The 11,433-nt window shown below is 39.6% G+C and overlaps 1 protein-coding gene across 1 annotated transcript; it reads left to right on the top strand.

Annotated features, from left to right (window-relative positions):
* On the top strand, positions 1-9,826 carry LOC4329395 (uncharacterized). Its single transcript, XM_015771259.3, has 12 exons — positions 1-53; positions 132-197; positions 366-536; positions 1,017-1,148; positions 2,265-2,404; positions 4,041-4,127; positions 4,278-4,400; positions 5,673-5,816; positions 7,346-7,447; positions 8,946-9,116; positions 9,217-9,296; positions 9,540-9,826. Exons 1-12 carry the CDS (start codon positions 32-34, stop codon positions 9,577-9,579), a joined length of 1,278 nt encoding a protein of 425 aa, XP_015626745.1. The 5' UTR covers positions 1-31; the 3' UTR covers positions 9,580-9,826.
* The last annotated feature ends 1,607 nt before the right edge of the window (positions 9,827-11,433 follow it).

The raw sequence follows: 11,433 nt of genomic DNA, 5'->3' as shown, positions 1-11,433 counted from the left end.
CCCGCCTCACTCTCCCAAAAAACCCACCGCCATGGCGCCGCATTTCGTACTGGGTGAGCAAGCAGCCCGAAACCCTAGCTTCACCTACCTGCCCGCGGGCTAACCATTCCTCCTTCTCCCTCCCCTTGCAGGCCCCGGCGTACCGCAGCAGCTGCTCATCCAGTCGGCGGCCGCCGGCGACCTCCCCGCCTTCAAGAGTGCGTGCTCGCTCCGCCGGCCGGGCCCCTTCCTCCGCTGCTTTTTCGCTGTTTTTTTTAATCCCTTTTTGGATTGCATGGTTTAGCTGCGTTTTGGTGCTCGATCGGGAGCTGATTTGGGGGTTGGGATGTGTGTTTTTTTTTCCTTTATCCCCGATCCGCTCGCAGAGTTTGCTCGTATGCTGGACGGCGGGAAGGGGCGGCTCAAGGAGGCGGTGGAGGCCGTGAAGAACCGCGGCGCTGGGGCTCTGCACCAAGCCGCCCGCTACGGGAGGACCGCGATGTGCGCGTACATGGTCGAGGAGCTCCAGGTGGACATCGACGCCGCCGATGAGTTAGGTGATCTCTTCGCCTCCTCGTTTTGTGGAAGAGGAATCCCCGTTTTTTTCCCTTTTTTTTTAAATTTTTTTTTATAGATTGAGGTCTTAGTTGCGCCTCCGTGAGTTGGAGGCTTTGCAAACACTACAGCCGTACAGTCGATTCTCGGAGTTTGGGGTTAGTTGGATTTACGTTACTTTGACGTGCATAGTTCAACCGAAAGAGTTACTAGTACTGTTACAGGCATAACGCAACTCGATGAGGTAATTAAATTGAGCAGGTAATTTCTTAATTCTGATGAATCATCTTTAAAAACTTATTATTTTAGTTTTGTTCTTTTGGCGCTTATCAAGCTGAAATTAAAAGTATGCACTTTTGTTTTACCACATGTCAGGAAATCTACTATCCTATACTTTCACAAGGCAATCTGAAAAATGATCAGTGTGGATTTTCTTTTGCTTGTTACAAGAAATCTGATTTTTTTTTCAATGATTCCAATAGGCGCTACGCCTCTTGGTTATGCAATTTATGGTGGGATTGTGGATACTGTGAGCTATCTTCTTGATCATGGTGCAAATCCAGATAAGCCAAATGAAAAAGGGTGTACCCCTCTCCATCTAGCAGTTGAACAAGGTCCCTCTCAATGCATTTCCTTTATTTTATATGTGCATGGCTGCACAACACTGTTTTTTATATTATTTTTTATTGTTAGGAGAACTGCAAATAATGAAAGTTGCAAAAAATGTAGGTTATCCATTATAAATTCGGAATAGGAAATGACCCATGTAATATTGTTATAAATGGTTATGCTAATTATTATGCTACTAATATCACTCCCACTAGTATTTTAGCACTCTAGTGCTAAACTTCTTCTAATCTTTTATGGCCCTTTTGCATTTCTTCATCTTCCATTTTTAGCTGGGGATGCCATCATTTCCTTTCATATTCCCCTTCCCCCCTTGTCGCTAATGTGTTTTTGTGAGCCAAAGAAAAGGGAATAAGAGAATTGAAATAGATTAGAAAGAGTAGGAGGAGCATTGAAGTTGCTATCTTTTGTTTTTTGAAATGATCACGTATCCTTCACAAGTACCTGTTTAGCATTCATGTACACAGTTGTGTTCTATACAATGAGCATAATGATATGTGCTGGGCATGTTAGAGATGTAATAGATATGTTCTTGTTCTTTTTTTTTTTTCGAGTGGCAGCTATGTATGTCTAATCACAGAACAACTATTACCTGGATGAGGTGGCACCTAAGGTTGCCTGCTAACTGTCTTTCATTGTTGTCAACTCTAAATCTTTGACAGAATTTGTACTGTTACATACATTTTTACTATTTGATAAGTTGGGGAAGCTTATGCATGTTGTTAGAGAGTAACTAGTATTAGTTAGCTGAAGCTAAACAATAATGCATTTAACAACTTAACCAGTACTTGTTGGGTTATAGTTGATGGCAACTATTACTAATTCGGGGAGCTAACAACTTATATTAGTATTGTAACTGTTGCTCTCATCACTAGTTGTCAAAACATGTGAGCACGGGCCCATTTGTTATTTCTCCTGGCACAGAAGATATCAGTTAAAACACGGTTCAAAATGGACATTAGGTGGGAAAAAGGTATTGTCTCTGTATAGGTAATAAAGTTACTAGATTTCACCAATAAAACTGTTGCAGTGACAAATAGCTTGCTATATATTCTACATCGTTACACACTTACACTAATGGATACTCAATATTTCTAATTCAGGACATTGCGAGATAGTAAAGGTCTTACTGGTGAAAGGTGCTAATGTTGATTCATCTTCTGACCATGGGACACCACTGCATGTTGCTGCCTCAAAAAGTCAGGATGGTTGTATGAAGATTTTGTTGGACCACCATGCAGATGTAAGCTTTGTTATATGCTTTTCTTCCCTTGCTTGCCGCTTACATTAAAATAGTTCATGCTACGAGATAATATATTTTAATTTCATCTACATTCATGTAAGATTGGTCTATACTCTATACTTGGTAGTGGTTTGCCAGGCTGTGTACAGACTGAAGTTGTTGGTTTGGTTTATTATATATTGCACACAGGCTTTTGGTTTGTTGTTTGATCTGATAGAAAATGTCTATTGCTGTAAATGTCATAAGCAATCAATTTCTTACCCTGAAAGGAATGCCAGCGATGAAAAAAATTCAGGTCATTTGGATGGAATGAGTATTTTCAACTCCAAACAAAACAATTATTTAGTTGTAAATATGGATGAACTAAAAAGAAAGCTATTTATAGTGCAATGTCAAGGCCTTTGAGACTAGAGGAGGTACTCAACTGCTGCATAACATTGAGGTCTTTGTTGACGTTTACGACGGCCCTGCCCTCCATCTGATGGAAGGCTTGCTTATTAGCAATTGGTTGCATCAAGGAGTTGAGATGTTGGAAGACAGGATAATAAATTTTGGCTTAATAATGGGGACAGAGGAAGTGCAACTTCGGTGGAGTGACCTGGGTGAAGCATTTCTTGACTTGCTGCTACAGTTAGAAAATCCAGATCGGACCAGCAGTTTGACCAGAAAAAGCGGGACCAAGAGCCTTGGTGGGTCTGCTCCAGCCAATCGGATAGTTCAAGCAATCGGTCCATGTTGAATCAGTAAAATACTGGTTAAATTACTGTTTTTTATGTGAACCATCTATGATCAGACTGGCGCAAACTACCCTCTGTTGCGTAAAATTGCAAAAAAAATGCGTATAGATCGGTTTGAATGCATGCCCTGCTTGCATTCAGTTGCCTGCCTTGCCAACTGTGCCGCATGTGCTATTGTGACATAATAGTACTCCCTCTGTCCCACTCACTAAGGCGCGGTCAAACTTGGCATGGTCTTTAAGACTAATCTTTGACTTTAAATTTCTCATATACTATAATATTTGTAGCAACAAAATCATAATCATATGAAAGTAAATTTAAATGACAATCCAATGATATTATTTTCATCAAATAAAATTTAATTTACAATAAACTATTTGTTGTTCAAATATTTGAAGAGTTGAATTTTAAAATGCGTGCGCGCCTTAGTGAGTGGGACGGAGGGAGTAGTATTATAGTGAAAGAATAAGAGGAAACTGATTAATCTGCATTTATTGTACCCAAATACCAAGACAGTGATAAATTTAAAGGTTTTTTTATTGTTCTTATATGATAGGTTAGAGTAAATGTGATTTGTAAATCACATACCTGCACTGGAATTTAACTGTGTATAAATGTATGTGTTCTTTTGTCTGTCAGATATACAAAAAATATCTAAAACAAAACATGTGGTCCAACTGGTGACCCAGTGATCCAGGGCTGAGTATACGATCGTGTTGGGTCTGATAACTATGCTTTATATGATTTATGTGCTTTTGCATGGTACCTATATATCTGCAAACTTACTTGTGATTTTGGTGACATGGTTTGATATTCTTTTTATACCTCTTTCTTTGTCCGCAAACCATCTTCTACTTTCGACATGTATGGGCACTAATTTTTCTTAATTGTCTTATTAGTGTAACAAGACATTCTCTACAGTTTGTACACCTCTCATTGCTGCGATGATGGGTCGCTCACTGAAATGTTGTAAGCTTTTGATTGAGGTGATATACCTTGTTCTTCAAATCCAAACTGAAATTACATTATTGAACTCCTCTTTAGAAGGCAAAACTTGGTGGATATTTAAGTTTTAAATATTGTACAAATCATGACATGCTTATTTAGAGAAAGTATCTGCATTTGTTTTTTGTTAGGCTGGTGCTGATGTTAAGGGTGTTGGTACTTTTACCCCCTTAATAGTTGCTGCAACTGAAGGCTTAACTGATTTCTATAAGTGCTTACTGGAGGGTGGTGCTGATCCTGATGTGCCTGATAAAGTAACTCTTTTCCTTTTTCACTGAATTTTCTTCACTGCACATCGAGTGGTTGTTTTCACTCATGGAAATTATATTATTGATATTCATATCTATCAGATGGTCTATTTTATGATCTCATACTACTATTCGTCTAATGTTTTATTGATAGCTATGTAGATGCATTAATGACAGGACTGTAGTGTTGACACCTATTGAGGTTTTAGCACAATGCACTGTTCCTCGCGTTCTTTTTTCCCCTCTTAGAGAAACATACTGTTTTTTCTGTTAAGAATGATTTGTTAATTTTATGTTTGAATTCAAACTATCCTAGTTGCTCATGATACACAATAATTTGTCTATTAAGAATAATTTGCTCATGATGCCCATGCACATAATTTCTAGGTGCACAACCGAGCAATTACACTTGGATTAGTTTCAGATTTACAGTACACGTTTTTTAGATGGTTTATAACGACAAGCTGAATTTATGCATGCAATATATATATTTTTATAATAATTGCTAGTCAATTTTACTTGCAACTTTACCAATCCGTCATACTTGCTGAATTACTTGCATGCAATCTCTAAGCTAAATTATGAAATAAGGTTGCACTAATATATTAGAAGTTCTAATGTCAGCCTCACAAATGGTGTCATATGCTATGTTATGGTTGAAACCTCAGCGGCATGGTGTAGGTTCTTATTTCAAGAGTGTTTTTTTATTGTGCTATGGTATATATCTTCTAGCTTTTCAGAAAAGGATTTTTTTTCTTTTGAAATCATACATGGATTGTGTGTAGATCTGTGTGCTGGTTTATATGCATGCGCCAGAAATTTCTAATGAAACTGACACTCACTTTGCTTGGCTTCACAGATGATATTATACTGTTTAGTTATTTCAGTAAAAAATACCAATAAAAAGTTAATTTTGCACTGGAAATGCTTAATGTGTAAGTTTTTTCCCTAAAAAAAATGTGTATAAGTTTTGAGCTTTAGATGACTCGAAATCTGCTTAGATAATTTTCAATGTGTTATTCAACAATTTTGGTGATGTGATGAGCAACATTCTTTCTCGTCTTGTTTTAGTCAGATATTTTATGTGCTCATAGCTTCCACAGTAAGATGCAGCATTAAAGGGTGCATCTCACTCGTTTGAGCTGTAACATGTAATGTCTAAAATTCATTCGTACCAGCTCTTGTAGTGAACGCCTGGGATACATGCTATATTTATACCTTTCTGCACTTGTTAATATCTCTCCCCTTAGTAAACTGTCCTGTTCTATTTTTAAACAGTTTGGGTTTCTGCCCATAGAAATTGCTGCACGTCAGAACAGGAGGAAAGATGTGGAGATCCTACTTCCAGTAACTTCTCGTATTCCATCTGTGCATGATTGGAGTGTTGATGGGATGATTACTTATGTAAACAAACAGGTGGAGGTATGAACTAGGTCACCATTGTAATATTTAAGGCTGCTACCTAAATACCCATGCATTTGCTGCGTATATAATAAAATAAAATCGTACATATCCTAATATTGTTTGCAATAATGCTATCTTGCGTCAAACAAGCCCTTCACTTTTATTTCAAGGATTCATGGTGTTTACACTTGCTAATTGTAAAATTATCTATTTATAGAGGAACTGTAAAACTAACTACATGTATGTATGAAAATATGTCTGGCTACTTGAACCTTTTCATATTAAGTTGTGATAAGAATGCGAAACAATTAAAAACAGCAGATGGAAACTTTAATATGTAATATTAAGGAAAAAATCAATGTGCTGGTGGTGGGTGGCAGATTCACTATCACAAGTCCACAACCACTTGATTTTTGGAGTATAGATGTTATTGCTTAGTATTAAGATTGCCTAATTTGCACTAGAGCATTTTTTGTATGTAAACTCTTAAAATACATCTTCCTGACCAGGGTTTTCAATTTCGAAATGGGATTTTATGCCGGGGGTGACCGAAATTACCCAAATTTCAGAAATTTCTGGCCGAAATTATTTGAAAATTTGACTGAATTTGAATGAATTTTAATAAAATTTGACCAAATGCTGGTGGGGGGCGAAATTTCGGAAATTTCGAACCGAAATTTCAAACCCTGTCCCTGACTCAAGATTGATACAAAATTCAAATCTCTACTGAAAAGGGCAACACGATTGGTTAGTCATAAAAAAAATTATCCGTATGCAATTGTAGAAAAAATATTAAAGGATCTAGAAGCAATTGTAGAAAAAGAAATCAATTATCTGTATGCTTCGTCTCTTGGTAATTGGTATGCTTCTTGAAGTTTCAACTACTGCTACTTGAAGTGTAACAGCCTTTTATTCTCCTTTTCGCCTTTTCAAGTATGACTGTGTATCATGAACTCTCTTGTTTCTTTTGTACAACCAAACTGAAGTTGTTAGATCAATATAATTGGTGAAAATTTGGGGTGTGCGCTATGTTGAGGTGGATTTGAGATTTTTGTTTTCCATTCCATTGTCTTATTGTCATGTCACCAGTGTCCTGTTTGTTGACGATCATTGAGTGAAAATTCCCTTACGCCTGGACTTCTTTTTTTTTCTCTAAAAAAATCTTCTTGTCTATGAAAGTAAATTTAAATAGACATGCAGATGATGCAATCCTTCACAAAAGATTCTTTGTTTGCATAGATCCATCCAAATATCTTTTGAAGTGAAGGGGATGGATGTAGAGCTCACAATCATCAACAAGCCATTTAATAACTACAAATTAAGACAATATGGATGCATATTCGAAATATGAATCTAGTAGACCATGGAAACTAGTGCAACCTTTCTACCACTAAAGTTGAACTGTTGTATTTGTTGTTCACACTTTACAAAGATTAAATCTCAGAATGCGGTATGACCAAAAAATCTACGTACTGATTAGCTCTTTATAACTTCCTTTACATGCTTGTCCTCTACTTTATTTCATCTGCTTCTTTTCATTATTTCAGGTTGACCCTTTCTTCAAAATAAGACCAGCTGATCTGAAGTTGGAAGGAAATAGGGCATACATGAGAAAAGACTATCTTACTGCCGCAAAACTCTACAATATGGTATTGCGTTTCACCCTATTCTATTACCCAACTCTTGTATAGTGTGCCAACTCATGATTTGATGACCTGCACCGTTTTGAATCTCTAGCAAGAATTCAAATTAGAGTGTAATTCATGTTTGGGAGAATTGCAAATATACCACTACTTTCACCCTCTAATTCAAAATAGCCATTATAAAACCATCAATTGCAAATTTGCCACTTAAATCGGTGCATGTACATGGCGTATGCCATTGCCGTTTGATTTGGTGCAGTTAAGGGGAAACTAAAGTAAAAAACAAGGGTAACACGATAAGACTATTTTATCTTTCTCAGATTCAATCCCCTATCGGCTCTCTTATGTGTGCTGTGTGCACAACAGAAGCTAGAAACAATCCCTTCTCACTTGATGAACCCTAAAACCCAAATCCCCCATCCCTTCTAAATCATGAACAGATCAACCAAAAATCACCCTTCTAAATAAGAACAGATCAACCAAAAATCGGTTGCAATGAATTAGGAGATGACAATGGAAGAGCTCATGAATGGGTAAGCGACGGCAGCTGGGTGTCGGCGATGGCATGTGGCGTCGGCGGGCGCTGTGGCAGCAGGCCGATGGGCGGCGGCAGCAGGCAGCGGCAGCGACAGCAGCAGCACTAAGCGGCGTCGGCGGCAGCAGCAGCAACAACAGCAGCACCAGCACCATTACCAGGAGGCGGCACCGGCTACACCATCGGCAGCATGTGACGGCGGTAGCATGTAGCAGCAACACTACATCAACAGCAGCAGCAACAACCAGCAAGGAAGACTGTGGAACTAGGTTGTTACAATGCTCATGTCAAGATGATGTCTATGCCAAAATGATGTCAACTTTGCAATTTGTGGCATGGGCATCCTTGTCCTAATTTTTAGAAAAGCAGACCTTTTAACCCTGTTAGTCTAAGCTGTCAATCCAATGGCAAGTAGATTGGGTTCAAACTGGCTTCGGTGGCAAATTACCAAATACAGTTTTTTCAATGGCAAATTCACAATACCGGTTCAATCTAATGGCAAATATGCAATTGACCCTTCATGTTTTTATTAATTCCTTTACTGCTTTAATTTTAAATTATCTTGTGTTTTTACATTTATGTTACTATATACAATACTAATTTCCTGCAAGGTCTGTTAACGAAAACAATCCCAATTGTGATAATGAGCCAATACAATGTTTGTACTACTTTTTGCCTATTTGGTAACAGCAATACATTAAGCCATTAAGGGAAGCACTTGGCATTCTTGGCAACTCTTTGTTACAAAATGTCAAATGGGATTTTGTAACTTGTATATGTTTGTGTTTCGCTATAAAAATCTAATCTGATGTTGACTTTGTATATTTGCTATGTCCCAATGTAGATTTTCTAGACAACTTTAGTTGTAGTGATGTCACACCAGAATGTTCATCTGTTACAAAACCACTTCAACGGTCATATCTCTCTGTTGGTTTGGAAGCAATTGTGATAATTGTTGGTATTTTCTAGGCGATCGAGCACGACCCTGAAGATATGACCTTGTACTCTAACACGAGCGTTTGCTGGCTTAAGATGGGTAAAGGAATGAATGCTTTGGAAACTGCTCAAGTTTGCAGGATATTGCGCCCTGATTGGCCCAAGGGCTGCTACAGGGAAGGGACCGCTCACATGTTCATGAAGGTGAGATGTAATATTCTGTTTGATTTTACTTCTAAGCTGCCGCTATTTGCTCTGGCAAAATCGTTTTTTTATTCATAAACAACACTTATTTTGTTCTCAGGACTATGAAAAGGCCTGCAATGCATTTCTTGATGGTTTCAAACTGGACCCAGCGAATATTGAGATTGAAAATGCGCTACGGTAACGTACTTTATCTCTTGTCCATGTGAAACCTTCGGCAAACATGCTTCACACTGCTACCAATAATACTACCATGATATGATACACATCGCATCTGTGGTTCCACGCCAATACATACATATGCTGTACTTTCCTGCTGAATTGAATCTGTGAAACCTGCAGAATGATCATGCCCCAATCCTCTTTGCAGATACCGTATGTTTCCTCTTTGTAGAATAAGATTGTCTTAATCTTACTGTGCAGGGAGGCTTTGAAATCATTGAAGGCGTCTCGTGCTGCTTGAATTGCCTATCTGTTCGAGAGAGAACTAACTTTTGTACATGAGTAACACTTGTGTTTGCAAAGCCGTCAGCCATGCCACTAGTTGCTGAAGGTTTTCACCAGGTTCATGTATTCTGTGACTCCCATCAGACCACCAGCTAGTATCAATTACACCGTATAATTATATCTTAGTACTTTTTTTACTTGCGGAGAATAGTATTATCGCTGATTATGAACAAACTATTATCACTGATTATGATACAAATCTATATTGTTAGTTGTCGACCTTGTCACTGGGGTAATCAAGCAATTGATAAATACTAGACTTTATTATGATTATATTGTTTTATTATACCCGCATTAATTACACGATAAATACATTAATAATTACAAGAACAGCAATGGATGATGCACTGCATCCGATCTACAGGAATTCTATACACGGAAGTCTACAGTTCTACACTAACACACTACGCAACTCTAACTCTAATTAATACTAGATAGATCCATGGCGGCGCCGCCGCCTCCCCTGCTTGGCCCTGATCCCCACGGACCATCACATGACATCGCGCGCCGCCGCCGCCGAAGTCGGGAAGCCCTGCTCCTGGACGACGGCGACCGTGGCGGCGCGGCGGAAGGAGGAGCAGCAGGGCGAGGACGCGCAGCCCCGGCGGCGGCGGAGGGCGAGGCTGCGCTCCATCACCGCCGACGACCACCCGCAGGCGTCGGCGTCGGCGTCGTGCTCCTCGCTCCGCGGGAGCAGGTGGCCGTCGCGGGCCCTCTTCGCGGCGCCGACGCGGTCGTGGTCGGAGGCAGCAGCCGCGACGGAGACGACGCCGTCGATGGTGGACAGGGCGACCGCGGGGGAGAGCGCGGCCCGCAGCATCAGCAAGGCCATACCCGGCCGGTGGGGACGCCTCGGAGGGAAGAGGGATCGAAACCCTAGGGTGGTCGGCGAGGAGGGAAAGCGAGATGGAGGAAACCCTAGGGCAGAGAGAGCGAGCTGAGAGGTGGGTGGCGGCGCTGTAGCGGGAGAGGAAACCGTTGCGCGGATTTGGCTTTAGATTTATGGCTCGATGATTTGGCTCCAACTCGGAAGCCGTATCTGTTTCGGAGCACCCTGTGTCTCTTGCCAGCTTGGTCGGTGCAGAGGGCAGACCAAGCCGGTACCGATTCGGCTTGGCTCGGGCTCGGCTGGGCTAGCCGGTGTGCTACAAGCCGAGCCTCTCGCTAGTCTGGTGATTCGGTCCCGATGTTTACCTTTTTTTTTTTTTCATTTTGGGATTGTCCGGTATCTTTTGGGATAAGATTAGAATTGCGAGTAAAAAGAACAGAGAATAAAGAGGAAACTGTGAAAAGTTTCACAGGGGCGGATTTAAGATTTTACGATTTTAGGGCGATGGTGCCGCTACTAACTTATAGTGACTATTATATCCTTTAATTAACCTAAAACAAGTATAAAAAATAACAAAAATTTTGACTAGATAAAATTGAATTATATTATCAAAAATAATATGTCGATCATATATATATATATACTTAAAAATACATGCCTACAAGGCTATAAGTAAACATTGCCAATATTTTTCTTACGCGAACCTAATATTGTGAAAAAAAAATCTCTAAGAGACTAGACCAATTTTTATAGGTTGTAAAAAAGAAAAGGTCTTCCAAATAGGTCCTAAAGAATATTTCCAAGTGCTAAAAATCTCTAAAACTCAAAATCCCAAAACGTAAGTAATCAACTGAAGAAAAGCGTGTGCATTCAGTTAGATTTTAGAGACATTAATTGGCTTGCCAGCTTGGTGAGTAGGTTAGAACGAAACTAAGTTGAAATCACATCAATAATTGGCCATTTTGGCAGGTAACAACAAAC

The sequence above is a fragment of the Oryza sativa genome, chromosome 2 (assembly GCF_034140825.1).
Source record: "Oryza sativa Japonica Group chromosome 2, ASM3414082v1".
Classification (NCBI taxonomy): Eukaryota; Viridiplantae; Streptophyta; class Magnoliopsida; order Poales; family Poaceae; genus Oryza; species Oryza sativa.
Note: the sequence above shows the minus strand (reverse complement) of the source record. Positions and strands in the feature narration are given on the sequence as shown.